The 15,586-nt window shown below is 31.5% G+C and overlaps 3 protein-coding genes across 3 annotated transcripts; 2 read left to right on the top strand and 1 right to left on the bottom strand.

Moving 5' to 3' along the window:
• The first annotated feature begins 1,249 nt into the window (after positions 1 to 1,249).
• LOC108763223 (uncharacterized) lies at positions 1,250 to 3,970 on the top strand. Its single transcript, XM_018510668.1, has 7 exons — positions 1,250 to 1,402; positions 1,604 to 1,706; positions 2,359 to 2,431; positions 2,471 to 2,788; positions 2,878 to 3,152; positions 3,279 to 3,398; positions 3,536 to 3,970. Exons 1-7 carry the CDS (start codon positions 1,384 to 1,386, stop codon positions 3,963 to 3,965), a joined length of 1,338 nt encoding a protein of 445 aa, XP_018366170.1. The 5' UTR covers positions 1,250 to 1,383; the 3' UTR covers positions 3,966 to 3,970.
• A 628-nt stretch (positions 3,971 to 4,598) lies between these two features.
• On the bottom strand, positions 4,599 to 8,834 carry Fer1HCH (ferritin 1 heavy chain). The gene is made up of 5 exons (XM_018510701.1): positions 8,377 to 8,834; positions 5,569 to 5,687; positions 5,256 to 5,417; positions 4,973 to 5,128; positions 4,599 to 4,885 (listed from the first exon to the last, which is right to left on the bottom strand). The coding sequence occupies exons 1-5, from the start codon at positions 8,444 to 8,446 to the stop codon at positions 4,730 to 4,732; spliced, it is 663 nt and encodes a 220-aa protein (XP_018366203.1). The 5' UTR covers positions 8,447 to 8,834; the 3' UTR covers positions 4,599 to 4,729.
• A 110-nt stretch (positions 8,835 to 8,944) lies between these two features.
• On the top strand, positions 8,945 to 10,651 carry Fer2LCH (ferritin 2 light chain). The gene is made up of 4 exons (XM_018510688.1): positions 8,945 to 9,115; positions 9,673 to 9,774; positions 9,981 to 10,258; positions 10,333 to 10,651. Exons 2-4 carry the CDS (start codon positions 9,678 to 9,680, stop codon positions 10,621 to 10,623), a joined length of 666 nt encoding a protein of 221 aa, XP_018366190.1. The 5' UTR covers positions 8,945 to 9,115; positions 9,673 to 9,677; the 3' UTR covers positions 10,624 to 10,651.
• Positions 10,652 to 15,586: the final 4,935 nt, after the last annotated feature.

Genomic DNA, 15,586 nt, shown 5'->3' with positions numbered 1-15,586 from the left:
GGCTCTGAGATCTTGGATACACGGTCCTCTCTTTCTATCTTATGGAAAAGGTAGGAAAAGTGGGGGTAACTAGCAGTCCAGAGGTATATAGTCAAAGATGCGCATCATGCGAGAAACGGAACGCACCCTAGGTGGCACGAGTGCCCTCCATCAGCGATGACGCCTGTCAAGTATTTGGTAACCCTGGTCAAGCGTCAACATGAAAAGGCACCTTAACTGGAGTGTAATCTGGAGACTTTTTCGTAGTTGCATTTGGCAGAATACTTGACTTGCTTTTTAAACGTTCGATTCAAAAATAACGAAAACGTATCCGTAATAACTTTCAGTCAGTAATAACTTGAAAACACTTGAAAATTCAGGTCAAGATCGATTTCGATATACCGTACAGTACAGAGAATTAATTCTAATTAGAGAAGAAGATTGAGTGATATAATAATCAAGAGATTTATTTCTTATTAAATATTTTATTTTGCGAGCAGCGAAGAAAGTGTCACATAGACTTAGACGATTGTTCCCAAAGAAATTTTATGTTCCGATCTTTATGTGTATATAGAACAGTATATCAAGCAATTAGATCGTTCCTACGGTATAAATGAAGGTATATGTGCATTGTTCTTTATCTTATTTATTAATAGTATTATTAAATATTACATTATCAATCAGATGGTGTGTGCCTTATGTTAACCCTTTTCTCGTTCCAAGTAATTATTTTTTTTTCACAAGATCATATATTGCATAATGCAAGAGTAACTGCTGATTGCTTGGATACATATCTCGTCGTGATACTTTTGAGAACATAATTACTACGACTTTATTAATAATTATGTGCGAGCAACTTATAAACGAATATTATATTAATCTGGTGTATGATAAAAGCAACAAAAAGGTGAATATGATCTTGGGATGTATCACTGATGTATGTATGATGCGCGCGCGCATTGTGTGTGTGTGATGCACACATATCTAAACATTCTAGTAATAGATTATGTTATGAAATATGAAATTCAATATTAATGTTGCAAACAAAAAGTTTTATTTATATTTTCAGTAAAATATAGATATTATATACTATTTTTATGCATATTTTCAGGAAGTACTGACAGAAATATTCACTTTATCTAAAAATATAAAATTTGAAGATACTAATGATTTTTCAACAAGGTAACAAAACATTTAATCTGAAGGTATATACAAATAGCATGGTAAAATTGTAATAGTTATTTGAATTATTTCCACCTTTTATTTTAATTTTTGTTCATTGACAGATTTCTTAAAACAGCATTTATAATAGAAAAAAATTTATCTCTTTTCAACTCTGCATGTGAACATGTAGATATAGTTACCACTATCCTTGAATACCTGAAATATTTTGGTGTAAAATTTATGTTTGGTATTGAGTTTGGTACGTATGACATTTTTGCAAGCATACATTTGTAAAAATATATCAACATATATATGTTTTCTAATTATACTTTTATATTTTGCTTACAAGTATGAATTGCATATGTAGTAACGTCATATAAAAATAAGCATACTCGTATTAGATAATTTGATGAGAAATTTTTTCGTCTTGAATTTTTATTTTATTTCCTAAACAATTTAGATGAAGAATACAACAAAGAAGAAATAATCTTATCGGTAGTGCTCACAATCTTCAATATATGTACAGAACACAAAGTACAATTATTTCTGGAAAATGCTATCATGTAACTGTGTTTTTAATATTTGTTTAACATGTTAACTTATATTTCTTATATTAAAATTTTAATATATTATACATAACACATGTATATTTATATACGCGTACATACTGCACCGACTAGATACTATTAAAAACGATCGGTCCTGAGCAAATTTTCACGACTATCAACGAGGCCTTGAGGATCTGGGGATAATTGATTCAAAGAATGATGACATTATCGACAATTAATAAAAATTTGCGATTACATTAATAATTATATATTTCGATAAAGTATTATTAAATTCATGATTTTTTATTATACATATAAATGCTGTATAAATAAGTATGTATACTTTTGATGCTGTAATATCTTATTGCAACATTACAATTTTTTCTCTGCAGTTATTATCTCTATTAATAATCAAATTCTGATGATAATATTAAAATCACAGATTTAAATAAAGAGAGTTTATTATTAAATTTTAAACATATACATATCTACGAAATTAATAAATCATGAAATTAGTACCATGTATATGTGTATTATCAGTTTCTTAGTATTATCATTCTTATTATCAGTCACGCGAACTTCCGTCGCTGGTAAGGACCGACCGTCTTTATTAATAGTATCTCGTCGGTAACACATAGTAATTTTATAGATACATTACTTTTTTCAGCAAAAATTCAATACTAGATCAAATTCAATACAATTCTTTGAAAAATGAGCTTTTAAGTAAGAATAACATATTTGTAATGTAATAAAAATGTACGTTTCAATTTTTAATGAAGGTTTCTAAATTTCGCATAGATCAAACTAACGAAATGATACTTCTAAAGGATTCAGATTTGTATACAGTCATTAATTATTTAATGAGAATAGGAAGTTCTCGTATAAATAAAATTTGGGTCCAAGTAATAATTAAGCAGAAATTTTTGTCGCTTATAAAGAAATATTTTCATTGTAAAGATTTTCATATATTTAAATCGACCATTCGTGTATTTAAATCGATGAAAGAATTTACACCCCGCACGTTATATAACATGAATATAATGTCGATATGGTCAGAAGATCTTGTATATGCAAGATATTTAGCAACAGTTTTAAATGTATGTACATTAATTAGTTATTTAAAGCAATATTACGGAAATTTCGTTTCATAAACAATATTAAAGTATAATTTCCATTGCTAATTCAGAGAGACGTTATATTTGTAAATATGCATATGGATTTCTATGGTGGTAACATACTTTTACCATATGTAAAAGTATTTGGCAAAATATATGAAGGATTTAAGCTTACTTTCAATGATGATTTGATACAAGTACCAAGTGCAAACGAAGTAAACCTCTTACATGTTCCCGACAAGGAATCAATGCCAATCTGTAATTTGTTTTATGATGGCAAATGGCACAAACCTGTAAAAAACATGTATTGGAAACGTAATAACATGTTATGGGCAAATGCGACAAAGTATGAATGCATATACGTATTGTTAAATTTTAATATTCTTTTTTCTTAGCTTTAAGAAGTTTGATCAAATTTATACATTAAACGAATTTATACATTAAACATATAATCAATTATTATTTATTACAGAGATGATATTAAGATCTGTTTTAATTCCGCTATAGAAGGATTCAAGATTTGGAAAAATTGGTCAGTTACAAATAGAATAGACGTGTTATCTCAAATGATAACAATACTAAATTATAATAGGTTAGATTATTAAAATTTTATATGTGTGTGTAGCTACTTATCTATATCCTTTTATTTAAATTTATATTCTGTTTCTTTATTCTTTGGATAACTTTCAATAACTTGTTTATTACTTGTTTTTATCTCTTTCTCTTTAGTAAATTTTCGAAAAACGCATCAAAATTGACTGTGTTCTCCAATTTTACTCGAGCATGGTTACTTTGTTCTCAAAATGATAGATTAGAAGTAATCCAAAGTCGTATTCCAAGAGGCGTTATCATTCTTAAAGAGAAATCTGAAGAAATTTTGATTCTTCGATTAATACAAATTTTAATTTCCGGCAATTCTGTTATTGTAATAGCTGATAAACATTCCTGTAGTTTGGCACCTTATTGCGATATCTTTTCAACGTCTAAGATACCAAGAGGCGTTATAAATTTCTTGTATAATCAAAACACAAAAGATTTAGAATTAAGTTTATGTGCAACAGATTACGTAAACTATGAAAAACAGTTGTTCACATCCAACTTTGAAAAAATGTATATAAATCTTACATTATCCAAACAAATTGTACTCTCTCTCAAATAATTTTATTAACAATGAATATCTATAATAATTTGTGACAAAGACAAGAGAACATGAATACCTTGAAATATTTTTTATTACGCAATTTTACAAGAACATTGTATATAAATTTACTGATCAATTCTCTCAAAAAGTTGCAGTTGGATAATTATACTGTATTAAGGTACTTTATGAAAGATTAGATCGTTTTGTATTTTTACTTTTATAAGTATGTGTAAGTAATTATAAAATTCAATTACAATGTTATCATGAAAATATTTGATACTTTGACATTCATATCTTGCACATAATTATAGCAATGATTTAAAAAATAAAGGGTAACAGGAAAGATTTTTCTTTAAATTTCTTTTATGATGGAGTTATATTATGTATCTTATTGACACAACTGTAAATTACAGATTAATTTTAATCATTTATAATCGATATGTAAGCAAAATAAATTATCAGATAATGCAGCATCTCAAAATAATGTTTATTTATTTATTTACCAAGGATAATATAATTGTTATGGGTTAACAAACATTTTAAACATTATACTTCACATACTCCAATAATATTACAGGCCACATTTAGAAATATGCTCGAAACAAACTGTTATTTATACATCTTATGTTCTACAATAAAATATAAACAAGGTTGCATGTAATGTAATAATCTGAATTATATAATGTATTCTAAATGTGGCCATTATAATTTTATAAATCTTACGTATTTATAGAAAAGAATAGCTCAAGCTGAATTTCAGCATTTTGATGTCACCAAAACACTTAGATTTCACCACTCAATAATTTCTTATCGAATAAAAATTCTCCCAAAGGTCCATGCGCTTGCATCATTTTACCCAACACTGAGATTTTGCCTGCGAGATCGCGTTGCCCTTTATATTGTTCCTCTAAGAAATCGGTAATGAGGTAGTCGACCAACTGTAAACAATTGCGGCACAATAGTAATTTTTTGTATATTGTGTATATATATGTATACATATAAGATTGTTTTTAAACGATGCTCACGTGGTAATCGTTGAAAGAAGATGTTTTTGGAGTTTCACACGTTATGATTATATCACGAATACTGCGCGTAACTTGAGCCTCTAATTTTAAAGCATCGGTGAGAGCTTCTTCTCCACTGTTCCATTCCTGGCGTATCGGATTTGTGTTGTTGGTAGTCTGTATGATGTGAGAAAAATCGCGTTAGTGTTTACACTTTTTTTTTCTTTATTTCTTCATCATCTTTACTCAATAATCTAAACTATTTGTGCAAGTTGTGTTTACTCGTGGAAAGTAAAATACTCACCAAAGGATACTTGAGAAGTTTGCTGACATCATTTGTAAGTTGTCCACGCATTAGCAAATATTCGATGATCTTTATAGCATGTTCTCTCTCTTCGCTCGAGCTTTCAAAAAAGAACTTGCTAAAGCCTGGGCGATTTATAGTATCACGTGCAAAGTGAGCACCCTATATAATGAAAAATTAAATCTTAATGTAACACGTTGTAGTCAATCTGTTTTCGTTAATTTATAACAGGATGTATATATTGTGTATTATATATATATATATATATATATAGAATAAGAGAAAAATATATGTTAACGAGTAGACTATATACCATCGCGAGATATTTCATAGCAGCTTCCATTTCAGTTTTAACTTGAGACTCCATGAGTTTTGTGCACGGATCGGTCATGTCTATCCATGATGTTGGTATATCAGCAGGTTTAAGAAGACCTAAAGAGATTTGATAAAATGATTAATTTAGTGGTTAATTATTAAATGTACAAATAAAAGCCTTGTTGAATTTATATTAACCCTTACCGTACCATCTACAATTTGGTGCCTCATTCATATCATCAAGGGTCACTTCAAATCTCTTTGTTTTTTCTCTCTCTCTCACCTCTTCAAAATAATTTTAAAAATCTCTAAAAATTCACCAACATACTTTCAACTTTCTAGAATAAATATTGACTCTTTATTTTGGAAAATAATAAAATGTAGTATAATTTATAATTACCGAAAGACTCAAAGAAACTTGCACGAACAGGAATCGCTCGGTCACTAGTTACCCATATTAGTACGGTAAGGGTTAATTATTGTCTATGATGAAATTTGTCTACTATATTACGTGATAACTCATTTCTTAAATAAATAATAAGAACAGGTATTATTTATCACTCAGTTATCAAAAAAATTAAGTATTTTATCGATGCGTGACTGATCGCTCATAATGTTGATAACATCTGTTAGCAGTAAATGATTAACATTAAGAATAATCACGAGATATCTTTTGTGTCACATTACTTTTATTTTAATTTGTATCTGTATTTCTACTTTTTTACGCACATTGGAAAAAATATAAATTATTCTCAATCATAAAATTAACTGTTATTAATGTTTACATAATAAATGAATTAATTTGTAAAACATGTAATTCTATATTATATATATGTATAATTTCAGTTGATATAATATTAGTTGTAAATTAAAATTGTTTGTATCGTAATAGAATTAAATCTATTTTACAGAATATATGCAAATAAATCAGAATCGAATCATCATTTATCATAATGAACTTGCATCACGTAGCATAGATGTAGTATACATAGACGTTAGTAGATGAGTAATATAGATTGAAACGGACTTTGAAGTCGGTATGTATACATCCCATCGCGACTTATCATCAAAGACTATCTTTGTACAAAACAAGGTCAAGTCAATGATGAAGTGAATTGATTTGCTGTAGAAGAGATAAGTATAGACGCGACATATGTTGATAAGTATTAATTACTTGATAATGATTAATTTTTCATGATTATAAGTAAAAAAAAGTCTTTTCTACAATAAGACTAATTTTTGAATTAAACTTTCTTCTTGTTGACGAAGTGAAAAGATGTCCTTTTCGTATTTTCAAATGTACATATGTAAATTTTAAATAGAAATTTTCGTTATCGTCGAGTCGCATAAATATCACGAGAGACCACAGCTGAGGCAACTGCGTACCGACACTGACTATACAGTTCTCTTTATCGTGTGCTGATAATAGCTCTGTCGATTTCCTGCTACTGATTTTCTCTAACGACTCTAGTTTTATCGTCATTTATACATGTACTGACATGTAAAGCGATAATACTGGTGATACTGAATCGGTTATATATATAGAAAGAGAAAAATATTTTGACGTATGCACATGTGTCACAAAGATCAAATACGTTTTCCTTGTCGCTAACTTTCATTGAGAAATATGTCTATTTTAATTCTATAATTCATTAAAAAAAGTTTGGACTGTTAAAATCGTATGTATTATCTATTTATGTTGACGCGCCTATGGCAAGATGATTTTGTGAACGCGACATTGAAATGTGTTATCTAATATTAATTTAGTTTAATTTGAGTATACACAGCACAGATATTTCATTGTTTCCTTAATCAATTGTACAATACCCTATACACAGAGAATGAGAAAGAAGGAACAAAGACTATATTCTTGATAGGGTTTACAAAACGATTGAAAATCAATTATGTCCGCGTATTATAGAACCAAATGTAGTTGAAATCTCTTTCAAGGTTTTATGTAATAAGCACAATATGCGTGTTTATTCACAAATGTATTCATGAAATATTTACAAAGGCAAACGATTGTATACATAATATTACTTTTTTTCTTTACACAAACATAGGTAGTTATCTTGGAAGGATAGAAGGCAAAAACTGATAATAAAAGTTGTTTGTTTTATCAGAGTGAGTCGAGTTTGGAAATAAAATAGAAGAATTTTAGAAAAAAAAAAAACAGTAAGTTTAACCGAGATTACAGATAATCTTATATTGGTAGGGCGGACATGAGCAGACCAATCGAAAGAGCTTGGACAACTCTCTTCCAAAGGTCACATTGCTCAATCAAAACAAACTATTGCATTCACATGCTTACTGCTTTTCACGCGGGGTGCGTTCCAAGTTACGCATGAAGCGCATGATGCATCATTTGTCCTTGTTGTTCACCAAATAATAAAGAAAGATAAAACGATACATCATGCGTTTCATGCGTAATTCGGAATACACCCGCGGAGTCACTCCATGTTTCACGAGGCGCGCAAGTAGTTAAAGCACTACTCGTCGTATTTTGGTACCAAGGGATCGATTATGTATTTTGAAATAAAATGAAAATTACAAAAAAAGTGAGTGAATTTGCTAGAATAATTCCATTAATCAATACCTAGCCAATTTGCTCAATTTTATAATTTTTACCTCATTTCGTTTAAAGATACGAAAGACAATGCTCGCATTGAATGATGAAATCATTTTTTTCTACATCAGAGAAAGTGGGAGAGACAGCCCGGACAAAGGAAGGACCGAACAATGAGGAGCGATGTTGGAAAAGAGATGAGAGAGGAGGAGAAACTATGCATGTCGATTGTAAACTTACACTTGAGCCCGTCTCCGAAGGTGCCATTGATACAGGCTAGGATGAAAAAGACGTAGAGCAGCCTCGTCATCGTGATGCAACAAAGAGACTAGAGTCTTCGAAAGAGCAGTTGCCAAGGCAAGTTCTGGAATCCCGGGAATGAAGCGTCTGGCGTGGTCTGGCAACAGGACGCACGGCGCGGCGGATCGTTCACCTCGTTCAGAAGCAACCTTTATACGCACTGGTATAGAAGGCTGTCTTCGTCGAAGTTAGATAAGAAAGCGCGGCGACGGCGACTAAACGCGTCTGGATGTCATCGATCACCTTACAACAATGACTATGATCATTCGACGAACGCGGGACATTCGTACTTTAACCACAGGCGGGGATAACCAGGGATGACTACGAATACGACGACAAACGTGGACGAACGGCAACGGCGACGATAACGAAGGCGTTGAGATCTTCTGCTTTCATTGGCTTTCATTGGCTTTCATCTACCGTTTCTTGTCCCGCTAGCTCTTTCGCGCGACGCCTGCGCTTGCGCCGCGCCCCCCCCCTCTGCCCCTGTCAGCTGACTCATTGCTGCTGCTCTGCTCAGTGAAAACTCCCATCTCTGCGCTGGGCAACGTTCATTGTCGAAGGAACGTCGAAGCGAGAGTATTCACGTTGCTTCTCACCGAAGGTTGCTTACTGTTTGCGGCGAGAAAGGTAGATTCGAGACATTATTCAAGCTTGCTCCATCAATTTCCTTCTACACGTACGTAGCGTATACTAAGAGATACTTTTCAAAAAGGACTCGCTGCGCTTTTTCACTCTTGGTTCTTTCTCTCGCGGGTCGCACTTGGTTGTACTATACATCACAAATGTATTGCGCACTATTGGTCGCGTCTACGTTGTGCTGCGTCGCAGAGTACGTCACGAGCAATCACACGGCACGTGTGTTCTCTCCGAGAGAGAGAGAAACGTGTTGTGAAATATTCTTGTCTATTCTTATTACGAGTCACAAACAATTTTCCAACAATCGATCGAATTAAACTTCGATTCTCTTTTGTATCCGCGTTACTGAGTAAATAATGTTTCTATTTCTTCAAAACAACGTAAGGACGTGATTATCATCAGCACTCGTGTTGTTGTCAACAGCTTTTATAAATCGGCACATTTGTGAAAATTAAGACATCTAGTTGTGTGTTCAATTCTTCAATTCTTGTCGTTTTTAATGTTTCCGAATAATATACTAAATTCCATGCGCGTGTATATATATATATATACTACATCTAGAAAAAGTATTTATTTTTATAATCTATTAAATTTCAGCAAAGATGTTGTTCTTCGGAGTATTGCCTCTTCTTTTCCTGGCTGTTTCCGGAGAATACTGTTATACTGACATTGAAAGCGCCTGTAGCACCAATCCCAAAAGTAAGTGGATGCTTGTTTGCATGAAATTATTTAAGAATATTAACATTATCTTTCAAAGTGTTGTACTTTGCTGCATTGTGATGATACAATTGCGTCATTTATTTAATCCTAGTATCTAATCTTTAATTTTTTTTTACACATTAAGATATATCTTTTGAAAATGTGTGATCTCGGCAAAAAGTATGTTCTTATCTCGATGTTTCTAGATGGTGGATTAATATCAAACTGTAATGCCAAATATGGAGCTATTGATACTCTTCAGGCTGAGCTGCAGGCATATGCAAATGCTAATATAGAAACAAGTTTTGAATTTCTTCTGATGTCTACACATTTCGGAAACTATGAAGCTAATCGAGAAGGATTTAAGGGACTTTACCGCAAACTTTCAGATAAATCGTGGGAAGAAGCGATAGACTTGATCAAATACATTGCACATCGTGGTGGTAGAATGGATCTCAATCAGCTTCCACGTTCTAAGAAACCTGTGAGTATCATCTATTTGTTTCAGTTCATTTTCCACTTACGGAAAGAAGGTTTTATCAATATTATCATTTGTAGATCAAGGATAGCAAAGTATTGGAATTAACTGAATTGAATAGTCTGGCTAAAGCACTTGACAGTCAGAAGCAACTTGCCGAAGAAGCGTTACGCATTCACACTCAAGCACAGCATCATTCGAAACAGGATGCGGCTGCAGCTCATTATATCGAGGAACATTTCATGGACTCATTGTCCGAACGTGTGAGACGGCTAGCAGGTTATTCAAATGACCTAAAAAATATGCTTGAAGAACGTGATGCATCCCTTTCCGTATTCCTATTTGATGAGTATCTTAAGAGCACTTTCTAAGGGGACCTGTCTACAGTTGTGTGTGTGTGTGTGTATATATATATATATATATATATATATATATATAAAACTTATAACAAATATTTCAATTATATGTATATTATTACTATTTTTGTCTTTATAACTCTAATGTTAGATCTTTCATATGTAAAATACATGAAATAAATGCATATAGAAATTTATTTGATATTTCTTATATTTTGCGACATACCGTGTATGTATGCTGCATAAATATAACACCTACGCACACACTCACCTTTAGCCTTTTTAAAGATTACTTATGATCCACGTTTATACTATGTAAAATTATTCAATTTGATATTTCATCTAATCGTATTTGTAACAAAGTAAAATTTACTACATAGAATTTTCTTTAGAATGTATTGTTGCTCTTCTCTTTTTTCATAGTGTGTCTAAATTGTGTATCATTTACGAATCATTATACAAAGGCAGACAACGGACGTACACTTTCCAATTCTGATTTACAAATGTATATAGGTATTCAAAATTACAATGATTAAAATGTAACATTCTAAACAATTCTAATATATAACAATCAAAATATATAAGAGAATTATAATATATCGACATATCTAGAGCATGTTATAACTGGAAAGACATGATAGATAGTAAATAGTAAAATAGGTATGTATAACTATAATGCATATTGTAATAACTATGTGCATAATTATTGAGGAAGGCCAAAGATCTACATAGAATAATACTAAAAGTATTCTCTATTGAAAAATTGTTTGATTTATAAATCTGATTTATTTGAGCGTCGTTCACTGATTCTACAGTAAACGATAGAATATTAGAGTTAAATATACATACTATACCTTTTTCATGAATTCCTTTCATCAATAATGTCTATGTATTTTTGACTAGAAAGAATAAAAGTTTTGTGCATTTTCTCATCTAGAAAATGTAATTATACTTTTTATAGAATACAATTATTAATTGTTCATTGCGCGCGCGCGTGTATGTGTATCGCATGTTATCTCTGTAATAAATTTATGCTCTGATTTTGACAGTCACAGATTGTATGCAAACATACATACAATATTATTTTGTTCACTATTATTACATGTATTGTCAACATGGAAATAGACATGTATTATGCGCTATTTCTGTTTCATGTTTAATGCAATCACGTTACATATCCACGTAATGATATGTTTGATACTACTAATTATAGTGTCTTGTGCTATTTATTACATTTTTCTTTTTTATTTCTAACTAGATATTTTTTTATTGCACACACAACAACTATATATTCCTTTTGTTTCAAATAAAAGTAATTATATCAATATTACAAATATAAAATATGGTAATTTAACAAACTTAATTTTGACAAAGAAAAATTGTTCAGTCATAATATGTAGAGCTATTTTTTAAAAACAAATCGATACATTATTTTAATCCTTTTGTGTGACATATTTTTCTAAACAGATTTCTATAAAATTGAGTGATCTTCAACACGTTTTAGTCAACATCGATTGTTATCCGTTAAAAAGTTATTAAATTTAAGAAATAACGTCTCTTTTCTACGATACATTAAACAAAAATTCTGTTTTTAAATAAATTTTTTGTATTAAAAACAAAAATTTTGTAAGTATAATTTTTATGTTTTTAAAGCAGAAAATTTGTGCTTTTGTAACGATTTTACGCGAAACGAGATCCACTCCACATTTTTCTCATTCTCCTATCTAGGGACAGTGGACACAAGATTTTCCACGTAAAGCGAGGCCCACCCCGCCTCCCCTCTTGTTAGAGTAACACGACCTCCTAGGCAGGGATGGGGAGGGATGTAATGACTAATGTAAACTTCGCTTAGCGTGGGAAGTTGTGCACTCCTAGGTAGGGGAGAAGGTGAGGTGGATCTTGCTTCGCGTGGAAAGTTGTACTTCCTTAGTCATCTTTACATTCCACCTCATATCTCTCCTCCTGCTTAGTCATCCGACTTTTCATGCAAAGTGGGGAAACAATTACCAATTTTGATTGTTAATAACTTTTTAACGAATAACAAACGATGGTTAAAATCTATTAAAGATCACTTAGAATCACGACCTTGACAATATATCAAGGTTAAGGCATTGGAGGGGGGAGGCGGGGTTCCCCTAATATAAACTTTTACCCAGATTTCAAAAATTCTAAATAGTACAGATCCAATATGACTGCCATATAGAGGTAATTAGTGTAAGTCTAAATAAATACAAACCGGATACACAAAGGGTTTTCAGATTGTTTACATAAACGTCTAAGTTTCAATGTCGCAATTTCTTAAAATTGCTGAAATATCTAGTTTATACTGTGATTTCTTACTAATGCCAACGTTTCATGAACCTTGCCATTCACTTCATGAGGGCGAGTAGCGCATTGATACTCAGTATCAGCGCTCCTGGTCCTGATGAAATAAACTGTAAATTTCATGAAACGCGACACACACACACAGAGGAAAGCCCCTATTATGAGATAGGCGCTTAATATGAGATATCGGCGTTTTCTGCTAAACTGAATATTTTATTCTGCTAATAAACGCTATCTATTTCCACCATGAATTTATTGTTTTTATATTGAAAATTATTTAATGGATAATTCATTTTTAGATCATGCCTGTAGTCGTCGTAAAAAAAGATTTTAGAATTTTGTTATCTTCAAGTTTTATTGAGATGAAATGCTTTTAAAACTTGTTAATGTTCAGTTAGTAGTTTGTTTAATTATAATAATAATAAGCAAGCCCATCAAAGCCAAACATCTGTTAGTCGGATGTACAATTTATTTTCGTGTAATTAAACAAGTCATATCATAAATTAAATACATAGACGTTTCGACCCCTATTTTTGGGTCCTTATCAATATAAAATACCCTACAATCGCTTACATACTATTCGCAATTTCCAAAGAAACGACACAGCTCATTCTTCTTTATCCAATTACCAAGTTAGCTGTGTACCGAAAAACTCACGTCAATATAGCACACGCACACCAGCATAAAAATTAATATACATCAAAAATTATATATACTGAACATACTATCAAACTGGTACACTAATACTAAAATTTTTGAAATTATAAAAATTGAAAATTACGTATGTAGTCGTATTCATTGTGTTAAATTGGATAGAAACTTATATAAACTATGAATTGTGATTAAAGACAAGAATAATGCGTTAATACTTGAAATACTGAAAATTATTACAATAGAAAAGTTACCTGAATTAAGTAAACGCACCATTATTACATAATTATCTTAATTTGTAAAGTGATATGAATTTTAAATAAATAACATTACGTCAAAATATGAATAAATACAATGATATAAACTTACAAAAAAAGAGAACGAATCCAGTACATTATGTCAAAAGGGTAGAACACATTGCTCATCAAATGTCAGATATTCTGTGTAATCATTCACGCCAAAGTAAAAACCAATTAGATAATTACTGCAAACTTGCACCAGGATTTAATTTTATTAATCTACATAAAGACTCACATTCAAAACCAACATCGAGATCTTGTGGTGTCGACAGTCAGAGACGAAATGAGAATCAAATAATAAGTCACGTAGTCTTTAAAACAAAAATAAAAATATAAAGTTATAAATATAAAACAAGAACAAAGAGACCAAGGAGAGAAACTTCGTCACGTTACCGCGAAGACCGACATAGAGAAACGAATTTCTTCATTAATTACAGTTGCTAAAGCCTTTGTTAAGAGTAATCCACAAATACTTTTTACAAGAGCTGATAAGGGCAATGTTGTGGTGGCACTTGATAGAGTGGATTATGTTACAAAAATGGAACTGTCACTTTCTGATGTTGAGACGTACATGACATTGACACACAATCCGGTTAACAAATTGTTAACACAACTCAAAACTTTATTAAAGGATTGGAAGCGACGCGGTTTTATGGAAGTTTCAGTTTGTAACAAGTTAAACTCTTCTAATCCGGTGGTGCCTCTTGCGTATGGTCTTCCGAAGATACATAAAGTGGGATGTCCACTACGTATTATTGTTTCGTCGGTGGGGAGTCCTCTCCATAATCTAGCCTCTTATTTGAATGACATTTTACATAAAAGCATACCAACAGCCAATAGTTTTATTAAGAATAGTTTTCAATTGACTAAACAGATTTCGAATTTTACGATTAACGACAACGAAATTCTTTTATCTCTGGACGTGGTTTCATTATTTACTAATGTACCTATTGACCGGGTTATTGAAGGCATAGAGAGGAGATGGCACTTCATTGAAAGGAACACGAGCATTCCTAAGGGTGAATTTTTTAAAGCATTAAAATTAGTACTCAATTCTACGTTTTTTAAGTTTAACGACAAATTTTATAAACAGACGTTTGGTGTTCCAATGGGGTCACCATTATCACCCATAGTGTCGGTTATAGTTATGCAGGATCTCGAGACGAGAGCGTTACAGAGCCTATCAGTCTCGCCATCGTTTTATGTTCGATACGTGGATGATATAGCGTTATCATATGATGAGTCACAGATCGATATGTTAGTTGACAGTTTTAATTCGTTTTATTCTAGGTTAAAATTTACAACAGAAATAGGGGGAGACAGAATTTTTGAATTTTCTTGATGTTTGTTTAATTAAAAAGGGTAACTCTCTTATCCACAATTGGTATCATAAACCAACTTTCTCGGGCCGGTATTTAAACTTTTTTTCTAGACATCCTTTATGCCAGAAAGTGGGCACAATTGTTGGCTTAATTGATAGAGTATTGTCTTTGTCCCACCCGATATATCATCAAACTAATTTTGAATTAATTATTAAAATTCTTATTAACAATGGATATCCTTTGAGGCTCATCTTCTCAGAAATAAAAAATAGACTGTCAAGGAATTTCAAACGTTGGAATGATCATAATAACAAAATTAAAGTCGGCTCGACAGTTAATAAGGTTGATAAAATTAATAACAAGTTCTTTACTATTCCTTTT

The sequence above is a fragment of the Trachymyrmex cornetzi genome, unplaced genomic scaffold (assembly GCF_001594075.2).
Source record: "Trachymyrmex cornetzi isolate Tcor2-1 unplaced genomic scaffold, Tcor1.1 scaffold1100, whole genome shotgun sequence".
In the NCBI taxonomy this organism is placed as follows: Eukaryota; Metazoa; Arthropoda; class Insecta; order Hymenoptera; family Formicidae; genus Trachymyrmex; species Trachymyrmex cornetzi.
Note: the sequence above shows the minus strand (reverse complement) of the source record. Positions and strands in the feature narration are given on the sequence as shown.